General features: G+C 50.2%; 1 protein-coding gene across 1 annotated transcript; it reads left to right on the top strand.

Moving 5' to 3' along the window:
• Positions 1-1,074: 1,074 nt before the first annotated feature.
• Positions 1,075-2,816, top strand: LOC140222607 (uncharacterized). The gene is made up of 2 exons (XM_072293440.1): positions 1,075-1,263; positions 2,595-2,816. The coding sequence occupies exons 1-2, from the start codon at positions 1,075-1,077 to the stop codon at positions 2,814-2,816; spliced, it is 411 nt and encodes a 136-aa protein (XP_072149541.1).
• The last annotated feature ends 22,972 nt before the right edge of the window (positions 2,817-25,788 follow it).

Below are 25,788 nucleotides of genomic sequence, written 5' to 3'. Positions count from 1 at the left end.
TTATATGTGACACATTTGATGAATTGATGCTGCACCATGATGTGTATTCGTTGTCAATTTCAGAAATACATACATGGATCAAAAATAGTGTTAAACACACATGGAAGGCATGGAGGACCAAAGAAGTAGATTGGGGGCCAAGTCCAAGTATTCCTAACGTCCTCCACCAGGCCACCACGTCACTTTTGGCCCAAGGAAAGAAAGAGATCCAATCCAACACGTTTTGGTGCTGGATTCGGACTACAGTTCTGGCCCAACTTGCAACGACCGCCACGACCTCATCCGGACTCCGTTTTAGGCGTTCAAGTACTCTTTGGAATCCTTATGAAGTCTATTTTCATATGGATCCGGACTCATGTCCATATCTAGTCTGAGGCGACCGCAATCATCGAAATACTACCGAGAGGTTTTCTGTCCACAGGTGCTGCGTCGCCCTATTTTGGCCCGATGGGCCGTGTATCAAGTTGGGTCCATTAGGGACGTGTCCTAGGGTTGGAGCACGACCCCAACACCCCCCTGGTCGTCCTCCTAGGTATTAATAAGGATTAGAGCCGCCACGAACAGATTGGGTTTTGTTTTGTTGAAAGTTTAGCCATTGCTACTTCCTTGTAGACGTGTGTGTCGACTAGACCATCCGTTCTACTCGATTCAGAACCCCAACTTTGTGAGTTCAGATTGGTTTCCATCTCTATATTTGCAATTGAGTTGCTTGTTATACTTGTTCTTGCTTGTTCTTCGATTGCTTGCAGGACGAGTGCCCTAGTGGCTGGGTGACGCGCTCCACAAGATCGCGGCAGCCATTGGAGGTGGTGTATCGGTTGCTAAGGCGCAGCTTGGAAGGCTGTAGTCGGGCCGTGAACGTCGTCTCCATCCACCAATCGAGTTATCCATGCCTCTCTCATCGAAAGATCGGGAATCAACCCTAGCAGGTTCATATCAACTGGGCCGCACCCGCTCGACGGACCCCACCGCGTGCAGGCGGTGGAGCACCATCCGTCCAACAGCGCGTCGGTCCTGTCTGCGATGCCCGCGACACCCTGGATGCGTGGAGGCATTCCCGCGTGGACAGGGAGGATGGGGCGGACCGACAACGAAGAAGATCGGAGCCCGAGCCCCGACCTAGCGGGGCCCAGGACCTTCTCCGCACGCATCCTGAATGCGCCGTTCCCAGCGCGCTTCCGGCAGCCCACCAACGTGGCCAAATACTCCGAGGAAACAAACCCAGGCTTTGGCTCAGCGACTACTGGCTTGCTTGTTAAGCTGGTGGGGTGGATGACGACCTGTTCATCATTCGCAACCTCCCACTGTTCCTGGCCGACTCGGCGCGAGCCTGGCTGGAGCACATTCCCTCGGGTCGGATCCGTAACTAGAACGACCTGAAGGAAATCTTCGTAGGAAACTTCCAGGGCACGTACATGCGCCCCGAAAACTCCTGGGATCTCCGGAGCTGCCGCTAGGGGTCGGACAAGTCCCTCCGGGATTACATCTGGCGCTTCTCCAGAAAGCGCACCAAGCTCTCCAACGTCATGGATGCCGACGTCATCAGAGCCTTCCTGGCAGGAACTTCCTGCCGGCCCCTGGTCCACGAGCTGGGACGTAGGGGCCCGTGGACCATGGAGGAGCTCCTCAACATCGCCACCAGCTTCGCCTCGGGCGAAGAGGCCGTCGGGGCGATCTTTGATCGCTCCAAGGGCAAGGCAAAGTGGAAGGAGGACGCCGACGAGGGCACCTCCAACCGCCAGTAGAAGAAGAAGAACAAGCAACGGCGTGAGGCTCCCCTCGTGGCCGTTGCTAAGCGCAAACGGGGACAGCCGCCCCCCGAGGGCACCCCCGAATTCTTCGACAAGCTGCTCGAGGGATCGTGCCCGAACCACGAGTTTCCCACCTAGCACGCCTACAAGGACTGCAACCTCATGAAGAGGTACTTTGTGGGCAACCTAATGAAGGGCGACCAGAGAAGGAAGCCCGAAGAAGAGAAGAAGGATGGCGAGGAGAAGGAATATGGCTTCCCTAACGTGGACGGCTGCTTCATGATCTTCGGCGGGCTGGCGGCTTATGACTCCAAGCGCCGCCGAAAGCTGGAATGCCGCGAGGTCTACGCGGCCGAACCCGCTACCCCGACCTTCCTCGACTGGTCAAGGTCCACCATAACCTTTGACCAGTATGACCACCCGAAGCGTGTCCTGCAGCCAGGACGCTACGCCCTCGTCGTTGACCCCATCGTCGGCACAAAGCGCCTCACCAAGGTGCTCATGGATGGAGGCAGCGGCCTCAACATCCTCTACACCGAGACCCTCGACGCTATGGGGATCGACTGATCCCACCTCCGTCGCAGCGAGGTGCCATTCCATGGCATCATGCCGGGAAAACGGGCAATGCCCCTCGGGCAGATCGACCTGCCCATCACTTTCGGGACTCCTTCCAACTTCAGGAAGGAGACCCTCATTTTCGAGGTGGTGGGCTTCCGCGGGACCAACCATGCCATCTTGGGGCGGCCATGCTACGCCAAGTTCATGGCCATCCCCAACTACACCTACCTCAAGCTCAAGCTGCCGGGGCCCAACGGGGTCATCACCATCGGCACATCTTTCCAGAAGGTGTACGAGTGCGACGTCGAGTGCTGCGAGTACGCCGCGGCCATCACTTGCATGGAGAACCCCGTGGTCCGGCTTGCAGAGAGCGCCAAGGATCTGCCTGACTCCAAGCAGTCCACCATCTCCTTTGAAGCCACGGAGGGTGTCAAGGAGGTCCCCCTCGACCCCAGCAGCACCGATGGTAGGACGGTGCGGATAGGCGCTACCCTATCTCCCAAATAGGAAAGCGCGCTCGTCAACTTTCTCCGCGCAAATAGTGACGTTTTTGCGTGAAAACCCTCGGACATGCCAGGCATCCCGAGGGAAGTCGCCGAGCACTCCTTGAACATCAAGGCCAGCTCCAAACCGGTGAGACAAGGCTTGCGCCGCTTCAACGAGGAGAGGTGCAAGGCCATCGGTGAGGAACTCCAGAAGCTTTTGGTGGCCGGGTTCATCAAGGAAGTGCACCACCCCGAGTGGTTGGCCAATCCTGTTCTTGTACCAAAAAAGAATGGGAAATGGAGAATGTGTGTTGACTATACGGGTCTCAACAAAGCATGCCCAAAGGATTCATTTCCTTTGCCGCGCATAGATCAGATAGTTGATTCCACCGCAGGGTGCGAAACCCTTAGCTTCCTTGACGCGTATTTCGGCTACCACCAAATCACGATGAAAGAGTTCGACCAGCTCACGACCTCTTTCATCACCGCTTTCGGGCCCTACTGCTACGTCAAGATGCCGTTCGGCCTCAAAAATGCGGGGGCTACGTTCCAGCGATGTATGCTCAAGTGTTTTGGGGACCTCATCGGGCGAACCGTTGAGGCCTACGTAGACGACATCGTGGTAAAGTCCAAGAAGGGCGACCAGCTCATCCCTGAACTTGAACTGGCCTTCGAAAGGCTGAGAGACAAGCGCATCAAACTCAACCCCGAAAAGTGCATTTTCGGTGTCCCGAGGGGCATGCTGCTCGGCTTCATCGTCTTCGTGCGCGGCATCGAAGCTAATCCTGAGAAGATAGTGGCCATCAGCGATATGGGGCTGATCCAAAAACCTGAAGGGATTTCAGCACGTCACGGGATGCCTTGCGGCCCTGAGCCGCTTCATCTCACGCCTCGGTGAACGAGGGCTCCCTCTCTACCGACTCCTGAAGAAGACCGAGTGCTTTGTGTGGACCGCCGAGGCCCAGGAGGCACTTGACCGACTCAAACACCTCCTGACGAAGACCCCGATCCTGGTCCCGCCAACCGACGGGGAGCCACTCCTGCTCTACATCGTGGCGACCACCCAGGTGGTTAGCACAGCTCTAGTGGTGGAGCAAGAGGAGGAGGGACACGCCCTCAAGGTGCAGCGCCCGGTGTATTTCGTCAGCGAGGTCTTGTCCGAGTCCAAGGCCTGCTACCCTCAGATCCAAAAGCTCATATACGCAGTCCTCATCACAAAGAGGAAGCTGCGCCATTACTTCACCTCCCACCCAGTGATGGTCATTTCATCATTCCCTCTCGGCGAAGTGATCCGAAATCAGGATGCCACGGGGCGGATCGTGAAGTGGGCACTCGAGCTTATGGACCAGGGCATCACCTACGCCCCCCGGACAGCCATCAAGTCCCAGGTACTCGCCGACTTTGTCGTAGAGTGGACGGGGATCCAGACGCCATCAGCGCCGGAGAAGCAGGAGTACTAGACAATGTACTTCGATGGGTCGCTGATGAAAGCTTGCGCTGGAGCGGGTCTGGTCTTCATCTCTCCCCTCGGCGTGCGCATGAGGTACATGATCCGCCTCCACTTTCCCGCATCTAACAATGTCACTGAGTACGAGGCTCTCCTCGATGGGCTTCGCATCGTAATCGAACTGGGCATCCGGCGGCTGGACATCCGGGGCGACTCTCAGCTAGTCATCGAGCAAGTCACGAAGGAGTGGAGCTGCCACGACCCCAAGATGGCGGCAAACTGCAATGAAGTCTGCAAGCTCGAGAACAAGTTCGACGGTCTGGAACTCAACCACGTCGCAAGACGTTTCAACGAGGCAGCTGGCGAGCTGGCGAAGGCGGCGTCCGACCGAAAGCTAGTCCCCGACGGCATCTTCATCAGCGACCAGTACAATCCCTCGATTCGCTACAAGGAGCCTGAGAGGCCGGCAGCGCGCCACCTGTTCCGAACTCGGGAGCTGACCGGGGAGAGGTCGGCAACATGCCACCTGTTCTGGACTCGGAGGCCAATCCTTCTGACCCCGAAGTCATGGAGATCGACATGAACCCAGCAGAGGGGCCCCACCCCTCGCCTGACTGGAGAGCCCCATATCTTAATTACCTCATCCGTGAGTCGCTCCCGACGGACAGGACAGAGGCGCGAAGGATTGCCCGCCGTGCCAAATCCTTCGTCATCATCGACCAGGAGCTCTACAAGTAGAGCCACACCGGCATCCTACAACGCTGCATTCCGATCGAGCAAGGAAAAGCGTTGATACAGGACGTCCACGTCAGAGCCTGCGGCCACCACACCGCGCCAAGAACCCTCGTCGGGAACGCCTTCCGATAGGGCTTCTACTGGCCAAGGGCAATAGCCAACGCCACCCGCGTAGTGCGCACCTGCGAAGGGTGCCAGTTCTTCGCGCGACAAACCCATCTGCCCACCTAGGCACTCCAAAACATCCCCATCATGTGGCCCTTCACGGTCTGGGGTTTAGACCTAGTCGGGCCCTTCAAGAAGGCGCCCGGGGGCTTCACCCACCTGCTCGTCACCGTCGACAAATTCTCAAAGTGGATCGAGGCACGGCCGGTTGCGCAGATCAAGTCTGAGCAAGCGGTATAATTCTTCACCGACATCATCCATCGCTTCGGAGTCCCCAACTCCATCATCACGGACAACAGCACGCAGTTCACCGGGAAGAAGTTCCTCAAGTTCTACGACGACCACCATATCCGAGTGGACTGGTCAGCCGTAGCGCATCCCCGCACGAACGGACAAGTCGAGCGGGCCAACGGCATGATACTCCAGGGTCTCAAGCCATGGATCTTCGACTGCCTCAACAAGTTCGGCAGCCGGTGGGTTACGGAGCTCCCCGCAGTCCTATGGAGTCTGAGGACGACCCCCAGTAGGGCAACTGGCTTCACCCGTTCTTCATGGTCTACGGGTCCGAGGCAATCCTCCCCATCGACCTAGAGTATGGGTCGCCAAGGGTCAGGGCGTACGACGAACGAGGGAACCAAGCATCTTTCGAGGATGCACCAGATCAGCTCGACGAAGCGCGCGACGTGCCCTGCTGCACTCGGCCAAGTATCAGCAAGCTTTGCGATGGTATCACAGTCGTAAGATACGAGGCCGAGCATTCGACGTCGGTGACCTGGTACTTCACCTCGTCCAGGACAATAGAGGTCAACACAAGCTGACCCCTCCGTGGGAAGGTCCTTTCATCGTCACGCAATTACTGCGGCCGGGCACGTACAAGATGGCGACCCCCGACGGGCAGGTCTTCACCAATGCTTGGAACATCGAGCAGCTAAGATGTTTTCTACCCATAGCTATTGTTTCCAAGTTTGTACATACGTACTTCTGTCATCTTTTAGTTTGCGAAAAAGGGTGGTTTTGAGTTGCTTTCGTTTGAGTTTCGTCCCAAGCTTAGGGATATCGGACACTGGCCCTACCCCAGGGTCGCATATCCCTCGGGGGCTATCAGGGGCTCCGGCCCATGTCGGGCATGCATCCCAGGCCCACGAGTGGACCCTGGATGGCCCACTAAGGGACGTACTCGGATATGATCAGGACAAGGGATAGGCGTATCCCACTCGAACTAGTCAAGCATGTGTATAGAAAACTACTCGGGCTATACCGAGTAGAACTCTGTAGCAGTACTCGACTAGGATTCAGACTTGTAACCCTGCCCTCCCGTGCATATAAGGGCGGGCAGGGACCCCCCCTCTCCCTCAAGCAGAAGAACTCTGGTTCATCCAAGATCAATCAAACCAACACACAGGACGTAGGGTATTACGCGATCGAGCGGCCCGAACCTATCTAAATCGTGTTCCTTGCATCACCATTGATTCCTTGATTCTCGACGATCCTTACCGCACAAAAGACCACCTAGGGTACACCCTAGGCGGGTTGCCGGTCTAAAACACCGACAGCTGGCGCGCCAGGTAGGGGGACTCGTCGAGTTTCTCAGTGTGAACTCAATGGCAACGGTCATCATCAAGCCCGTCTTCATCATCGAAGCGGGCGCAACCTTCATTTTTGAATCCTGGCTTTGCATCGCCGATGGCGCTGGCTTGTTCCGACGCCAGATCATCAACGCTCAAGAGAAGAAATCAGAGGATCTGGTCAGAAAAAACCAAGATTTCAAAGTCGACAACTTCGAGTTCGACTGCGCGTCGGACTCGAGTTCTCTTCGGACTAGTCGGTTCCAGTCATTTCCCAAGTCGGCTTCGACTCCAAAACGGTTTCCGCACGGACTCCGCAATGCAGCCGAAGTCCACCAGGGTTTTCTTACTCGAATTCAACTCGAACTCGGGCGCGATGAAGACGACGACTCCGACTTGGTTTATCCGCCAGAAATACCATTATCTGGCCCAGCCCAAGGACTGGTAATACCTCAATGTCACAAGGCAGATTCGTACATTGGCCAGGCTTGAGACCATCTCTTCTTGCCCGCGACTACGACTCGCGCCTTGTCGCTCATATAGACAACCTCCCATATCAAGAGGGTGTCCCACTCACTTCCAACCGCGAGGAAAGTTCCACAGAGATTGCAACGTCAAGTTCCGAAAGTTACTACCCGGACAGGGAAGTCCTTGTTATTACTCAAAACAACAACCCGGGTACTAGCCAGAACAGAACCCCCAGGCGATTAGCACAACTCGACAACATCTTAGAAGATGAGTCTACAGCTGACGCCCCACAAAATGAAACCTCTGATCAAAGAAACCAAAGAAGGATGCGCAATGCTACTCGAGCCAAACGACGACAGTCGATGGCTGCAAATATTCCCATCACAAACCTTGAAAGAGCTTTCGACGCAGTTTAGGCTCAAGAGCACAATACTCCACTTGCGGCAATCACCTCAATCAATCTTTTAACAACGTTGATGCCTCAAGATAGGGACAACAAAGCCACAACTCAGCTCGTGCAGCGCGGCAATGGACTAATCGCACAACTCGCGGAGCAAGCCTACAAGCTGCTCGACAAAGAATCACCAATTCTGTTTGTTCCTCGCATCACAGCTCACCAAGAAGGCAGCAGAGGTGCTGCAGCCAACAACAACGATGCTCCAAGAAACGACAATGAAGTCGTCAACCAGCCTCGGCAACACAGCCAAGGCCCAAGCAAACACAAGGCCCCAACACGCCATAAGGATGTTGGAGAGGCCAGCTGCACCAACTCGGTAAAAAGTATTCGCCCTACTCGGAAGAACCACGAAGTGTCAAACTTCAGTGATCTACGAGAAATCCTCAACAGTCGGCGTGAGCGAGAAGTCGACAACTACAACCACTTTCCTGCTTTCACAAATCGGGTAATGAAGACAAGACTACCTGATAAGTTCAAGCCAACAGCAATCACCAAGTATGATGGCAAGCAAGACCCTATTCAATGGCTACGATGCTACTCCTTGGCAGTTCAGGCAGTCGGAGGCAATAATGACACCAAAGTCATCCACTTCCCTATATGCATGGAACCCGCACCGCTGACATGGCTCGAGTCCCTCAAACCCAAGTCAATTGACTCTTGGGCAGATTTGACAAAGGCTTTCACCAACAACTTTGCCGGCTCCATGGCTAGACCAGGCAACAAGATCGACTTAAGTCAAATTAAGCAAAAAGAAGGCGAAACCTTACGCGACTATTTGCGACGGTTCTTCGAAAAGAAGGCAACCATAGTTGACATTTCAGAAACAGACGTCATCGAGTGCTTCCGGAACGGACTCTATGATCGACGAACATACCAAGACTTCGGTCGACGACGGCCAGCTAATGTCAAAGACCTTAAAGTTATGGTGCAACAGTGGGCAGATGAAGAAGACAAAGAGCAAGAACGGTTCGGCTCCCACCGCAACCGTGGTCGCGACAACAACAACAACAATGACCAGGACAGAACTTGACACAATGATACTCAAAACAACTTCTCGAGTAATCACAATCGCAAAAGGAAGCTCGACAACACTGTTGCTGCCATGACAACCTCCGGGAAAAAAGGATCCCACAAAAACGATGAAGGGCCGACATTCACAGAACTACTCAAAAAGCAGTGCCCATGGCACCCGACTAGCAAACACTCGGCAATAGACTGCTACAGCATGCGCCAAGTAATGCAAGACTTACCCGCACCACCACCCCCTGAAGAGTACACCAAGAAAAAGGATAAGGGCAAAAACAAAGTCCACAATGACGAATAAGAAGAAGGCGACTTCCAGACCGCCTCCAAGACAGTTAACATCATCTTTGGCGGAATCCCAAGCACCGCATCCAAGCGAGCCAACAAACTTGTACTCAGGGAGATCATGGCCATTGAACCAACAGATCCAACACCGCTAAGGTGGTCAGAAGTGCCCATATCCTTCAGCAGAAAAGACCAATGGATGTTCTCAGAACCAGGCCGGTTCCTGTTGTGGCAGGCTCAAAACTAACCAAAGTCCTCATCGACGGCGGAAGTAGACTCAATGTCATTTTTGCCAAAACATTGAGAAAGATGTGCCTCGACATCACTGAAATGCTTACTCCAACAGATTCACCCTTCTACGGCATCATACTCGAAAATGCAGCTGTACCACTAGGACAAGTTGTCCTCCTAGTTACCTTTGGAAGTAAGGAACACTACCGTTCCGAGTACATCAGATTTGAAGTCGCTGACTTCGAGATATCTTACCACGCCATACTCGGAAGGCCAGCACTCGCCAAGTTCATGGCCATACACTATGTTTACTTGGCACTCAAGATGCCAGGCCCCAAGGGAGAACTAACGCTACGAGGAGATCTACGGTGATCCTACGAATGCAACACCGAAGCCGTGGAAATCGCTGCGACTTCTCAAGCACCTAGCCCCATGCAACAAGTCTTTACAGCTTCAAAGAAGCTCCATCCAAATGAACTCGATATCCCAGAAAACAAGTCAGGGTCTACAAAGGTGAAACCCACAAGCGAGCAAGACTTCAAGCCAGTCGACCTCTAGACGGGCGACTCCTCCAAGATAGCCTTGATCAGAACAGGGCTAGATCCTAAATAGGAATCCGCGCTCGTCAGTTTCCTTCGGGCTAACCATGATATCTTTGCTTGGAAACCAGTTGACATGCCAGGTGTGCCCAAGCACCTGATCAAGCACTCTCTTAATGTTGACCCCACAGCAACTCCAAAACGGCAGCGACTTCGCAGATTCGCTCAAGACAAACGAGAAGCAATAAAAAAAGAGCTAGCTAAGCTACTCGCCGCAGGGTTCATCAAAGAAGTCTTTCACCTTGACTGGCTCGCCAACCCCGTGCTCGTTCATAAGAAAAACAACGAGTGGAGAATGTGCGTCGACTACACTGACCTCAACAAGCACTATCCAAAAGATCCTTTCGGACTACCCAGGATCGATCAAGTGGTCGACTCCACCGCTGGGTGCGCTTTACTATGCTTTCTCGACTGCTACTCCGGCTATCATCAGATAAGCCTCAAGGAAGAAGATCAAGCCAAAACAGCTTTCATCACACCTTTTGGAGCTTTCTGCTACAAAACAATGTCCTTCGGACTAAAGAATGCACGAGCAACCTATCAACGAGCTATACAGATGTGCTTCGAAAAGCAGCTTCACCGCAATGTCGAAGCTTATGTCGACGATGTAGTTGTCAAAACAAGAAACCAGGAGGAACTCATCGCTGATCTGGAGGAAACTTTCTCTAGTCTGTGAGCTTTACGATGGAAACTCAATCCTACTAAGTGCGTCTTCGGAGTACCTTCTGGCAAGTTACATGGGTTCATCATTAGCCATCGCGGCATTGAGGCCAACCCGGAAAAGATATCTTCCATCACAAACATGCAAGCACCAGCTGGCATCAAGGATGTGTAGAAACTCACAGGCTGCATGGCCACTCTCAATCGGTTCATCTCGAGACTTGGAGAACGGGGACTACCCTTTTTTAATCTTCTCAAATGCCAGGACAAGTTCAAATGGACAGAAGAGGCAGACAAGGCACTAACGCAACTCAAAGACTTTCTGTCAAAGCCTCCTGTACTCACTGCTCCATCTCCAAACGAGGACTTGCTCCTATACATATTAGCTACTACTCATGTCGTCAGCACGGCAATAGTAGTCGAACGGTCTGAACCTGGCCACGCTTACAAGGTCCAACGACCTGTATACTTTGTCAGCGAAGTACTCTCGGACTTCAAAACTCGGTATTCACCGATACAAAAGCTCTTATACGCAATCCTACTCACCTCCCGAAAACTGCGCCATTATTTCCAAGAGCACAACATCACAGTCATCTCTGACTTCCCGCTCGGCGACATCCTTCATAACAGAGACGCCACAGGTAGAATCTCCAAATGGGCAATTGAACTCGAAGCTCTCACCTTGGACTTCAAGCCAAGGACAGCTATCAAATCCCAAGCTTTGGTCGACTTTGTGGCTGAATGGACTGAAAATCAAGTACCAACACCAGTCGAGCGGCCGGAGCACTGGGTGATGTACTTCGACGGATCCCTCAAACTTGAAGGGGCCGGTGCAGGCGTACTCCTCATCTCCCCAAAGGAAGACCAGCTCAAATATGTACTACAAATCTTCTGGGAGGTATCAAACAATGAAGCCGAGTATGAAGCACTGCTACACGGCCTCCGCCTTGCAATCTCCCTCGGCATCAAAAGACTACTGGTGTACGGCGACTCACTAGTCGTTATAAACCAGGTCAATGACGAGTGGGACCGAAACAAGGATAATATGGACGCTTACTGCAATGAAGTCCGTAAACTGGAAAACAAGTTCTCAGGCTTGGAATTTCATCACATCGTCCGCGACAGCAACGTAGCCGCCTACGTCTTATAAAAAATGGGCTCAACTCACGCAGAGGTTCCAGCAGGAATTTTCGTACACAAACTGCACAAGCCTCCATACCTGAACAAGTTACACCACCAGTGGTCCAGACTACTAACGCCACTCGAGAAATCATGATGATAGAAGTCGACTACAGGACACCCTTCGTCGACTACATCAAAGATCACAAGCTACCAGTCGGCCGTCCCCCATGACATGCACAGTGACAGCGGCCGGAAATCATCATCATGCTTGGCCACAGCAGTCGGACGACACACGCATCTCCCACACACGGCAGCGACGAGCGACCAGAGGATTGTCGACAGGATCCGACGACAGCCGCCCTCCCCCGGCGGCCACGCTGACGGAGATGGAGGCCGGAAGGGAAGGCGGCGACCCCGGGGACTAGGTCCTTCCACCTGTGCTCTGCTTTGTCTTATACGCTTATCTCTTTTACTTCTCCTGAGGCCTGGCTCACCTGTAACTCCTGTGTCCCCATTTGCGCTATAAAAGGAGGGCCAATGGGCCCGAGACAGGAAGGACTCGGAAGCCAACCGAACTCACACCCTCTCCTCACGAGCATCAGTGCACACCCAAGAGACTTGGGACCAGCTCCCTCTCTCGCCCATCTGTAACCCCTAGTACAGACCCCGCGTGAGTAACACGAGCAGCTCCTCACACTGGATGTTGGGCTATTCCTGCCTGAACCAGTCTAATCCCGTGTCCTCTCACGCAACCATCCCAGCCTTACGTGCATAAAACAAATTTACTTGCCGTTGTCTTGATCCGCTACTCTTGACAACGACACATGGGCTCCATCTTGTAGTCTCGCTAGGAATAAAGCGATTGCGGGTCTACGGCGACTCACTGGTGGTGATCAATCAAGTCAACGACAAGTGGGATCGCCATAAGGGAAACATGAATGCGTATGGCCTAGAAGGACGCAAGGTAGAGAACAAATTCCCTGGTTTAGAGTTCCACCATGTAGTTTGCGCCAACAATTTTGCTGCGGACGTCCTATTCAAGCTTGCACCTACTCATGCTCAAGTTCCAGCAGGGGTTTTCATCCATGAGCTACACAAGCCAACCATAACGGAGGTGGCACCATCAACAACCATTGATCAAGGTCCTACCACACCAGATCAGGAGGTCATGATGATCGATGTAGACTGAAGATTCCCCTTCATCAACTACATCAAAGAGCACAAAGTTACCCTCAGACAAGAAAGAAGCAGAGCAAGCCTTACGACGTAGCAAGAACTATGTTCTAGTCGGAGACAAGCTTTACAAAACAGGTGCATCATTAGGAGTACTCATGAAATGCATCTCACAGAAAGACGGCAAGGACATACTAGAGGAGATCCACAAAGGCATTTGCGCCTACCACACATCCTCATGCACAATCGTGGGTAAAGCTTTCAGATCAGGGTTCTATTAGCCTACAGCTCTCGCTGATGCCGAGAAACTAGTCTGTTGATGCCAAGTGTGTCAATTCTTCACCAAGCAACAGCACGTCCCTACCTACAAGCTGATCACTATACCACTTTCTTGGCCCTTCGCATGTTGGGGGCTTGACATGATTGGTCCACTGCCCACGGCTCCTGGAGTATTCAACCGAGTACTGGTGGCAATTGACAAATTTACCAAGTGGATCAAGGTAAAACCAGTAACCTGCCCAAAGGCAGACAGAGTACTCGACTTCCTCGATGAAATTGTCCACCGTTACAGCTTCTCCAATCACATTATCACAGATCTTGGCTCCTACTTCAACAATCATGAGTTCTGAGAATACTGCGAGAATAGTGGGATCGATGTCTGGTATGTCTATTTCGCTCATTCGCGGGCTAATGGCCAGGTTGAGCGTGCCAATGGGATGGTACTGGAAGCTCTCAAGAAAAGGTTGCACAATATCGAAAACACGAAAGGAGGCAAGTGGCTCAAAGAACTTCCCAATGTCCTCTGGGGGCTTCGTACCCAGCCATGCAAGCCTACAGGGCAATCGCCCTACTTCCTAGTCTACGGATCCAAAGTTGTCCTACCTGCCGATGTCATGTGGAAATCTCCAACAGTTGAGCAGTACGAGAAAGGTGCAGTAGAAGAAATAAGGCATCTAGACTTAGACAACCTTCAAGAAGCTCTCTATGCAGCACTCATCCAGTCTGTAAGGTACCTTGAAGGAATCTGCTGGTATGATGATCGCAACGTCAAAGAATGTTCATTCAATATAGGCGATATGGTCCTAAAGCGTAACCAAGACACCAAGGCGCTGCACAAACTAAATTCTTTGTGGGAGGGACCGTTCGTCATCTCCAAGGTCACTGGACCTGGATTGTATAGGCTCCAACATCTCTCTAGTGAATACGTCGACAACTCATGGAATATCAAGCATCTCTATCGATTTTATCCTTAATTTAGATTTACATATGCACGTAAATCAGCCATTGGCCCTAATTCTAGAATTACGACTCAACAAAGCAGTCATATTCTTGTCGTAATTTGACTACTTATTTCTACCCTATCATGGCTTGCAGAAGCAATTTTGTAGTAATCCTAAATGAGCTAATCAGCTCCCTAGCTAAATTGTGCAAATTGCAGCATGTAATAACAAACCTGCACAACTCCAACGAGCTATTCAGATCCCTTGGCAAAAGTTACCCAAATACAGCTTGTAATAACAAGTTTGCAGAATTTTTGAGTTATTCAACTCACTGGACAAAATTGTCCAATCGCAGCTTGCAAAGCAAGTCTGCAGTAAACTTCATGAGTTAATTAACTTATTGGACACATCTATCCCTCGGCAGCTTGCAAAAGAGAAGCCATTAGTACCTCATGAGCTAATTAACTACCTGTTGGCGCTAAAAAACCAGCCGATGATCTTCAGCGTCCGACACACGACCCAGGAGAACCTGCTTAGCTCCTGTTCGGGTTATCGTTCTGGTGCGGTTCGCGCGGCATGTCAGTCAATCTGACCTGTTGATTGACAAGGAAAGAAACATGTTAAATTCCAAGGGTTTCGATCGGCTAAAGTTTCTATCTATCTCGAAAAGTGTATCAGCGAATCGGCCGATTTACTATAGGGATGATCGGCTGTAGGGACAGTCAGCTGCCGATTCGGGTTTACTTTGCCGGGCACGCAAAGTTTCGAGATGCACTCACTAAGGGTCTTGATTATAATAGGCTATGCAGCTCAGTGCCCGCTCCAGTACCATTGATCTGACCAACTGGGTGGTAGCTCCTTTTGCTGTTCAGCAATTTAAATTATGGTAGGGAGAGTGGAAACAACACCTCTTCTGTGTATCCCCCGCAACATATTGCAATGATCTAGACCCTGACAACATCGACCCGAATGCAGCGGTACTGCCTTCTCCCCAGCCGATTTCAATGTCATTTCTTTTATACTTATGAATTTATTACTAACTTTTATTTCCTTTTCAGTCTGGAAGTCGACTTCCTCCAACGCGCAGCCGAAGCGGCAGCCCGATAGAAAATCGGTACCCGTATACATCATTTCCGCTTATCGGCTTTCAGGCCCCAACTAACGAGGACATCACCACTGGCCGATCAAAATAGAAACCAAAGATGACTTCTTCAAAGAAAACGAGTCACCGGGTGCATGCCCGTATAGAATCGACCGATCCATCGGCGGTAACATCGTCTGAATCCTTGGCTGCACCGACCCTGCCGATTATCGAAGAAGTTGATCCCCAGACCGCTACAGAAGCAAGGCAGCTGCTGCATCATTGTTGGTAGAAGCTATTCAGGTAACTTCGTATACCTCGCTTTCTTCCAAGTAGCCTGTCGGTGTTAATTTCCTCCTTCTGTCAAGCTGTGCAGATCGCTCCAGTACAATCTCCACAGCAATCGGCCACATTCCAAGCAGAGGTCGGGACACCAACAATCCCTCCTACTGAGGTAGAGAAAATCTGTTCAAATCAAATTTCTCAATCTTTAATCAAAATCTAACCGATTTCTGATGCAGACTATCCTGGGTACGTCAATTGTGCCCTTCCATCGGCCATCGGCCGGACGACTCGCGGAGGTATAGCAGTTATTATTTGTCATCAGACTTAATCACTTGCCTCATACTTATAGAGATCCATTTCTTGATCTTTTCCAGGAAGCTGGCCCGAGCATGGCGCCGATAATCGTCGAATCCTCTTCCTCCAATGAACCAGCCACGCCAATTCCCGAGATGAGGGTAGCACCCCCACCGGCGCAAGCAGAAGAAATCCGCTTTAAAGAGGTAAGAAACCTGACACCCAAATTGGCCGATTTCCTATTATCGTCAGCTAATCTGTATTTTTATTTTTTTTATTTTTTCTCAGGAGCAAGATACTCCCAACAATAGTCTCTTTTCCTTTGCGGTTGTACTTTCTAATGATGAAGAGGTTGCCTCGTGCCAAGTTGCACTAAGCTCGATCCCTAATGACGTCCGTGCCAAACTTGAGAGCATACGGACCCTCCTCCAAGATGACATCGGCCGACTAGTGGAAGACGCCTCGCCGATTCGGCAGCTTCTCAGCGAAATAAGAGGCCGAGTTCCAGAAGAGGTGGAAGAGGCTCTGGCACCTGCTGCATACATCGAATCAATGCGGATTCCGGTGTTCAGGGCCTTGCGCCACATGGCCGATCGCGCCAAACTAGCAAAAGCTCGCGAGGAGGAAGATTCCTACAAACATCGAGCTCAAGAGGTGCATCAACGAATCAGCTTCCTTGAAAGCTCTCGCTCAGATATCGTTGGTGCCATAGACCGCCTCAAACGGCGAAGGGCAGAGCTTGCCAAGGAGATGGAGCAGGTGACCAAGGCCATAGCTATCGAAGAGAAGAGACTCCAAGACCTCCCATCTGTCATCGCCGAGCTGAAGCAGGAGAGGCAAAACCTGGCCCATGAAGCAATCAAACTCCACCGTCATATGCCAGAAGTCCCTGGGTTGGCTGACGATGACCAGAGGACTTTAGACTCGACCGATCAGGTTAGGCAGCGAGCGATTGCGGCTATTAATGCCCTCCTTGGGTGAATTGTAAAAACACTGAATGCTCTGTAAAAACATTTAATGCCCTCTTGCTGTTGACGTGCAGATTCAAACTTGGACCATCCTCTGTGGCAGCCTTTTCATTTAATGATCCTTTATTCCGATGGGACGTGTCTTACCAACCCCACATCCTTCTCCTTCTATAAGTATGAGACCCCGTGTCATTTCTAAAGGTATTCACATCGCCCGTCCTCTTTTCCTCTAGTGGTTTGATCTCCATACCCTCAGACTAGGTGCCGAGATGTCTTCTTCCTCTTCTTCCTTCTCCGTCAATCAGGTACGAAATCTTCCTTCGTTCCTCCATCTGACATTTCAATCAATCTGACGATGGGTGGTTGTTTGCTACTTTTTTGCCGAGACGCCTTAGTCCTGACCTGGACGAGGGATCGAGGTCATGCATTCCGACGAACCGCTGTCGCAAGCGGACAGAGATCTAATCAAGGCTCATCACAAAGAACTCAAAGATCATATCCCCGGTGATGTTCAGAAGATCCTGGATCATATGGACACCAACTGCTCCAGGCAACCGCCAACTGAAAGGAGTCATCCGCTCCCTCATCAGGTCACCCTCAAGGATGCCATGGCAGGGACATCCCAACCACCTCTTGACAGGAGCCACCCACTTCCTCGTCAAGTTGAGGTCGAAGCTGCCATGGAGGATCTGGAGGAAAAGAACACCCGCCTCTTAATAGAATTAGGACGGATCGAGACGGAGATTAAGAAAAAGCATGGTCAATAAATGTGTTGGTACTTTTGTTCTAAGGGCAACTTGTACCGTGTCGGCCATGTATCCTATTGCTTGTACCAAATAATAAATCGGCCAGACTAATCAAATGTTTCATCCTCAAGGCGATGTTATCTTTGCATCGGCTATATAAACACGAGCCAATAGGAGTTGGCCACGTCGTCTGGATGCGCCCTATCGTCAGTTATGCATCCACCCATATACTGGGGTAGTATCTCTTCAGATATCTTTCGTTCAAGGCTCTTGTGAATTCTTCTCCTTCGATAGTTTCTAGTATATACGCGTTTCCCGGAGCGCATCAGCCGATTCTATATGGCCCTTCCCAAGTAGGTGACCATTTACCAAATTTGGGACTTTGGACCCTACCGACAGCACCAACTTCCATACCAAATCTCCTTGGGAGAATTGCTTGACCTTGACCTTCTTATCATACCACGTGGCCACCCTTTTCTTATTTTCCTCAATGTTGATCAAGGCCCTTAATTGTTGACCTGCCAAATCGTCGAGCTCCCCCTTCATGAGGAGAGAATAGTCATCGGACATCAACTGATCCTGAAGCGATGTGCGCCTTGACCCTATCCTTAATTCCCAAGGCAATACTGCCTCGTGACCGTACACCAACTGATAAGGGGATATTTTAGTGGCCCCGTGGCAGGCCATCCTGTAGGCCCATAAAGATTCAGTTAAGGATACGTGCCACTTCTTGGGTTGCTCCTCTATCTTCCTCTTGATCAACTTGATTATCCCCTTATTGGACGATTCGGCCTGACCGTTAGCTTGAGCATAATACGGAGAAGAATTCAACAATTTAATTCCCATATGGGCGGTGAACTCTTCAAACTCTCCCGAAGTGAACATCGTCCCCTGATCAGTTGTGATGGTTTGAGGGATACCGAACCGATAAACAATATGATCTCTCACGAAATCAACCATAGCGGCCAACGTCACGGCCTTTAATGGAACTGCCTCCACCCACTTGGTAAAATAGTCAGTGGCTACTAATATGAACTTGTGTCCCTTGCTCGATGGAGGATAAATCTGTCTGATGAGGTCTATTCCCCAACCTCTAAACAGCCATGGCTTGATTATTGGATTCATAGCCGAGGCTGGTGCACGCTGCACATTGCCAAACTTCTAACAATCTTGACAACCTTTATAATATTTAAAGCAATCTTCGAGTATCGTCAGCCAATAATACCCGTTGTTTCTGATCATCCACTTCATTTTGTGAGCTGATTGATGAGCTCTGCACACGCCCTTGTGAATTTCTCCCATTAGGACCCTTGCTTCTTCCGTTCCAAGGCATTTGAGTAGAACTCCATCAATCGTCTGGTAAAACAAATCATCTTCAAGCAACACATATTTCGTGGCCTGAAAATGTACTCGCTGATCCACTTTCTTGGATAGATCTTTCAAGTAATCGGCGATCTCCTTTCGCCAATCGTCGGCCGCAAGTTCCAAAGTCATGGCACCTTGAATCGGCCGATACCCGGATGCGTGTTGGGCAAGCCTATTGGCCTCTTCATTGTAATTTCTAGGAATATGCTCAATAACCGCGGACTTGAATTCCTTTAAAAGTTGGAGGCAATCTTTGTAGTAAATCCTCAAAACATCATCTTTGCATTCAGATCTCCCCGTTAATTGATCCACAATGAGAATGGAATCCCCAAAAATCACTACCGCATCGGCTTTGATCTCTCTCAATAATTGAATACCTTTTAAGATGGCTCTATATTCCGCCTGATTATTGGTCGCGGATGCCTCTATCGGCAAAGAGAAATCATAACTTGCCCCCCGAGGCGATATGAGAACGATGCCGATTCCTGACCCAGCCCCACACGAAGAACCGTCGAAGTATAGAGTCCATGGAGCTGGTTCAACGACAGCGACTTCTGGTCCACAATGCTGAGCCACGAAATCGGCCATGACTTGACCCTTGACGGCTTTGGCCGAATCATACCTTAGGTCAAACTCTGACAGAGCTAGGATCCACTTTCCAATCCTCCCTTTCAGAATTGATAATGTCAGCATGTATTTTACTACGTCATCTTTGCAAACGACTATGCACTCTACCGATAACAGGTAGTGCCTGAGCTTGGTACATAAAAAATACAGACACATGCACAGCCGTTCTACTAGGGAATATCTTGTTTTGGCATCCAGGAGTCTTCTGTTGACATACTATATTACCCGTTCTTTTCCTTCGAACTCCTGTACTAGCGCCGATCTGATCACCCGCTCATCGGCCGATAAGTATAGTCTGAATGGTTTGTCAGCCTGTGGCAGGACTAACACAGGTGGCGAAATCAGATATTGCTTGATGTCTTCCAAAGCTTTTCGCTGTTCTTCTCCCCACATGAATTCCTGATCGGGTTTCCATTTCAACAAAGGAGTGAAAGCTTGAATACGCTCGAACAAATTGGATATCAATCTTCTGATAAAATTGACCTTGCCGATTAGGGACTGCAGCTCAGTTTTGTTTTGCGGGGCCACAATCTTGTTGATGGCGGCTATGATCTTCTGATTGACTTCTATCCTGCGTTCGTAGACCATGAATCCTAGAAATTGTCCGCCGACACGCCGAATGCGCACTTGTTTGGGTTCATTTTCAACCCATGCTTCCTTGTGCACTCCAATACTTCTCGTAAATCGGCTAGGTGTTCTTGATGTCCTTTTGACTTGACCACGACGTCGTCGATGTAGATTTCCACCAGTACACCAATAAGCTTGTGAAAAATATAATTCATAGCCCGTTGATATGTAGTGCTAGCATTTTTTAATCCGAAGGTCATCACTACCCACTTGAATAAACCGAGGTGGCCCGAACACCTGAAAGCCGTTTTCGAAATATCTTCTTCGGCCATTAATATTTGATTGTACCCAGCATTACCATCCATGAAACTGATGACTTTATGTCCTGCGGCGGCATCTATCAAAACATCGGCTGTCGGCATTGGGTATCCGTCCATCGGCATAGCCTGATTAAGTTTCCTGAAGTCGATGCACACGCGCAGCTTTCCGTTTTTCTTGTAAACGGGTACAATATTAGAAATCCACACGGCGTAACGGCACTGCCCAATAAATCTCACTTCAATCAATCTTGTAATCTTGGCCTTTATATCCGGTAGAATTTTAGGGTTGCATCATCGTGCAGGGCTGCTGATATGGCCGATATCCTGGTTTTATGGGCAACCGGTGTTCAACAATGGACCGGTCTAGACCAGGCATCTCATGGTATTCCCAAGCAAAACAATCTTTAAATTCCTTTAACAAGCTTGTCAATTTACACTTGTATTCGGGATCCAAGCTAGCACTAATATACGTCAACCTTGGCTTGCTGCCGTCATCCAAGTCCACCATCTCTAATGAATCGGCCGACGTAAACCCGTGCCCCAACTTTCCGTCTTCTCGGACGAACTGATCCATCTAGTCCGATTCTTGAGAGCCGACTGCTCGGATCGGCTGTAGGCCAAAATCGGACACCTTTAAGAAGTCGGTATCCCAGGTCCGGCCAGATATGCACTTGACGTGCTCACAGCTCCACTATTGCGCATCGGCCACAACAACACTGTAGGCGGAATTGGCTATGACTATCTCGATGTTGTCGCCGACCCACTGTACGAGGCACTGGTGCATCATAGACGGGACACAGCAATTCGCGTGTATCCAATCGCAACCGAGCAATATGTTGTAGGACCCTTTGCAATTAATAATAAAGAAAGTGGTGGGAAGGGTCTTACTACCGATGGTGAGGTCGACGCAGAGTGCTCTGTGGGCGGGGGATACATTGCTTTCAAAGTCCTTGAGCATCATGTCTGTCTTGGTCAGATCTTCGTCGCTTTTGCCCAATTTCTGGAACATGGCATATGGCATGATATTGACTACGGCGCCTCCATCCACAAGTAGCCTAGTAACAGGTCGCCCATTGACGTGTCCTTTGAGGAATAAGGCCTTGAGATGTTGTCATTTTTCATCTTTGGGTTTCTCAAAAGTGGTTGTCATTGGCTCCAAAGCTAGTTGCGCCATTTGCTCCTACATCCTTATCGTGTCGTCCCGATCGGTGGGAGCCATGAACTCCATCGGCAAGATGAACACCATGCTGATGTCAGACGCCGATTCCTGATTGTCGCCTTCCTCATTGTTGTTTCTTTTGGGGCGCCAGACTCGAGACCTGTCATCCTTCTTATCCATCGTCTGCCTTTGTTCTTCCTCTTGCTGTTCCCATTGGCGCAGGTGCTAGATTCTTCATTTTTGGGATTTGGTCAAGCCATCAGGGTACCACCTGGGGTTCACCGGTTTGACCGGCGGTTTTGCATGTTCCCAATCTGGTTCCCACCCTAGGGGGTTTTCATCTGACACCCTGGCATCGGCCATCTCTTCTAGCCGATCATGTGCGTTGGCTCTGCTCCCCGGCCACTCGTGCTGGTCAATCCTGCCCCCTGCCGATCATACCGTTCAACTCTGCTCCTTGCCCGCTCATACCGGTCAACTCTGCCCCCCAGCCAATCACGCACTGAAAGGCGCCGATCCTCTTGTTTGCGCCAGTCTCTGCTGATCAGTTCTGATCCTCTATCTCTGGAACGTGACCTCTTGAACGGGCAATTGTCACGATATGGACCGCTGCACTCAGGGCAATTATCGGTTGATGGAAACCTGAGGTTATTTTCCCAGCAGTGGATGAAGAACGGGCACCGCCAGTGATCTTCATGCTGGCGTATCATCTCTTCGCGGTGTCTCAAACTTTCTTGCTGCCATTGATATTTGTTGAGTAAGAATTGGGAGGTGATAGGTCTACGTGATCTTTCGGATCCTTCACCCTCGTCGTCAACCCATCTTTTCCCTTTGACATCCTTCGTCGTAGCCTGATTTTTGGGGTCCATGGTGTCGCTCCTCTTAGCCGATTCCGACGTTAGCTCCTTGGTTTGGAGTGCGTTCCTCCCCGTATCAACCATGTTAGTAGGGAAAGGATGTTGATCAATCTTCGGCTTTGCCGGCTTTGTCGGGACCTCGAACTTGAGTCTGCCTTGCTCGATGGCCAACTGTATCTGCTGACGGAAGATCTTGCACTCGTTTGTGTCGTGGGACGTGACATTGTGCCACTTGCAATACTTCATCTTTTTGAGCTGCTTGGCCGATGGGATTGTATGATAAGGGGAAAGCTTGATCTGCCCCTCTTGGAGAAGTAAATCGAAAATTTTGTCGGCCTTTGTCAAATCAAAGCCGAATGCTTCTGGTTCCTTCTTTCCGAATGGGCATGATATCGGCTTGTTCCCTTTCACCCATTCTGCTAGGCTGATTTCCGCTTCTTCATCCGATTCGGACCCTTCCAAGTAAGCCACTTTTTTCTGGAAGTTTCACCGCTGGTCGAAAGGACGGACCTCCTGGGCAAACAATCGATGGACGATCTAACTTAAGGTTTCGAACTGCTGAGAGGCGTACTTCTCTTTAATGTGCGGCAGTAGACCTTGGAAGGCGATATCGGCCAGCTGAGCGTTAGTCAGGACCAGGGTGTAGCACTTGTTTCTAATTTCCTTGAACCTTTGTACGTAACTGGTTACTGGTTCGTTGCTCCTTTGCTTGAGGCTGGTCAGATCTGAGAGCTTCATTTCGTGGACCCCCGCGTAGAAGTACTTATGGAATTGCTTCTCCAGATCGGCCCATGTGACAATGGAATTGGGTGGCAGCGTAGTGAACCACTGGAAGGCCGATCCAGATAGGGATGATGAGACTAAATGCACACGTAGAGCATCTTTGTGTGGCTGCTTCTCCGCACTGGATAATGAACCTGTTTACGTGCTCCACGGTTGACGTGTCATCCAGTCCAGAGAACTTGGTGAAGTCAGGAACCTTGTACCAATGGGGAAACGGCAGCAGGTCGTAGGCAGGTGGGTATGGCATCTTGTACGTATAGGTCTGTACTTTTGGCTTCAACCCGAATTGATCCTGAATCACCTCTGCTATCCTTGCTATCCAATCTACTTGCTGCTGATGAACTACTGGTTAAGGGATCGGCACATGCTGATGGATCGACGGTGCGATGGCCGGTGATGGATCAAAGCGTGTGGCGGATTTTGCGGCAGCATGGCCAGCTGAGTAGTTGATAGTTGGTGGCATAGCGAATCTGCCGTACCATCGTATAGCATCATCGGCGCTGCACTCCTGAGTGTTTCCGCAGTGTCTGCCCCCTTGCCGATTTCTGACGAGGCCGGTTGATATTGTGGGACTGTTGGCCGGATGGCCGATTGGAATGGTGCTTGGATCGGAGAATTTCCGTATCCGGTTGACTGATCCAAGCCAACCGTCGTTGCTGGTGCCCCCCAAGGCACTGAATTTGAGGGCAGTGATTGCGCGGAGGAAATCTGAGCAGGCTGAGACGGCGCTTGCGAATGAAAGCATGGCGTGCCGTTATACCCTGGAGGCATCAAAGTGTTGTATCCTCCATGTTGTGTCGGTATCGGCTGAGGAGCCGAGTGAGATGTGCCTGGTAAGCTTCTGACAGAAGCTACAATAGGTGGGGCGTACGCTGGCCCCTGATATTCCTGAGCTACCCCGCTGACCAAGGAACTGATGACGGCATTGTACAACGTGTTGGTCATCACTGAGGATTGGTCAATGAACGCCTGGTAAATGAACTGTTGAATCATATTGGACATCTTTCCCGAGTCCTCAGCGACAGTGATCTGGCAGGGAGTTGGAAGAGGAGCTTTCTTGATGGTCTCCCCACTTCTGGTACGACTGAAGGATTGCAAGCATGTCTTCTTGTAGTCTTCTAGGTGTCTTGCCGATTCTTCCTTCTAGTCGTCTTTGAGATCTGCTTCTGTCACCTCGATGACGTTGTCTTCAGAGATCTCGGCAGCTTTTGACATGTTGAATGTTGAGGTGGTCCCACCGGGCGTGCCAAAAGTGTGTTGGCGCTAAAAACCAGCCGATGATCTTCAGCGTCTGACACACGACCTGGGAGAATCTGCTTAGCTCCTGTTCGGGTTATCGCCCTGGTGCGGTTCGTGCGGTGTGCCAGTCAATCTGACCTGTTGAGTGACAACGAAAGAAACGTGTTAAATTCCAGGCGTTTCAATCGGCTAAAGTTCCGATCTATCTCAAAAAGTGTATCAGCGAATTGGCCGATTTACTGTAGGGACGATCGGCTATAGAATAGCCGATAATCACGTAGCGATTGTAAAGAAACTACTAGAGTAAGCTAAACAACGCTAAAAAGGCAACACTTGGAATAGATCTAATCGACTGTATGATAATAAATAATAAGAGCAATAAAAGCCGATAGTTCATGTTTCAAGCTGGATAACTAGTGATAAAACTAGAACAACAGATAAAACCTATAATTCTAGTAAATATCGGTAACTGGTGAATAAATCTAAACGAAATGACAGCGATACGCTCGAAGTTAAAGCTTAGATATTACTCGGTAAATGGAACTTACAAATCAGCCGGAGATCGTGTCGATGCAGCCCTGCCAACCCATACGAACTCGTGAAAAAGAAGAAGTATTGGCGAAGTCGCCGATTTGAAAGTAAAGTACGATGAAAAAGTAGGTTATTTGTATTGATTGATGTGTTCTTTTACAAATCTCTAGAGATGGCTATTTATAGCCTATCACAACTGATTTCCTAACCGACTAGGATCTATCTCTAATTTTAAACGAAAACAAATATTTACAAACACAACTTGTATTGGAGTTGGTTACCAAATTCCCACGGGCCAATCTTTCTCTATCTTCCTTTCTAGCCCACCTTAAGCCCATATTGGCCCAGCTGCTCCAACCTTCCAATCGGCCGACCTTCATCAACTCCATTTGCCAATCGGCCGATATACTGTAGCGTCAATCGGCCAATTCCCAACTATAGCTTTTTAATCCGCCGCATAGGCCAATCCTTTCCTTCCCTGACGCCAATTCAAAACGTGTCAAAATCTGGCGTCAACACTACCTAAGAGACTATCCGCGAGACAAATCTGTCTAGTTGCAGCTTGTAACAACAAGTCTGCAGTTTCAGGCTTTCCAGACAGTAACATCAATACAACTTAGAGAATAAAGATAGGCTCTAGTCATTGAAACCCGGAAGAGACCTCTATTAAACAAGTCTACAGCCCAGGCAACTTTAGTACTCGTGCACCACAAAGGAACACATAACAAGAGTACTCACAACTAGCACCTGATGAGGCTCATCAAAGAAGCCTTGTGCTCAGATAATCACATCTACCGTACGAGCAAATATTAGGGAAGATTGTAAGATGCACTAAAACAACAAGTCAAAAGCAACAAACATTGCAACAAGACTTATAAATATTTACATTACAAAGCATTCATATCATGTTTTCAATACAGAACTAATGTTTGCTTTAATACAAAACTACTCAAGGACCAGATGATTGGCTACTTCTTCTGCAATGGGATCCATCTCCTGCATGTACTACATGAAGAGCTCGT

The sequence above is a fragment of the Setaria viridis genome, chromosome 4 (genome assembly GCF_005286985.2).
Source record: "Setaria viridis chromosome 4, Setaria_viridis_v4.0, whole genome shotgun sequence".
In the NCBI taxonomy this organism is placed as follows: Eukaryota; Viridiplantae; Streptophyta; class Magnoliopsida; order Poales; family Poaceae; genus Setaria; species Setaria viridis.
The sequence above is the reverse complement of the archived record's forward strand: the minus strand, read 5'-3'. Positions and strand labels throughout refer to the sequence as shown.

Excerpts from the sequence above, each read along its gene's own strand:
- LOC140222607 (XM_072293440.1), top strand. The coding sequence starts at position 1,075 with ATGGGGCGGACCGACAACGAAGAAGATCGGAGCCCGAGCCCCGACCTA. Across the intron at positions 1,264-2,594 it reads CTGGCTTGCTTGTTAAGCTG|AAGGTGTACGAGTGCGACGT; the intron begins GTGGGGTGGATG and ends ACATCTTTCCAG.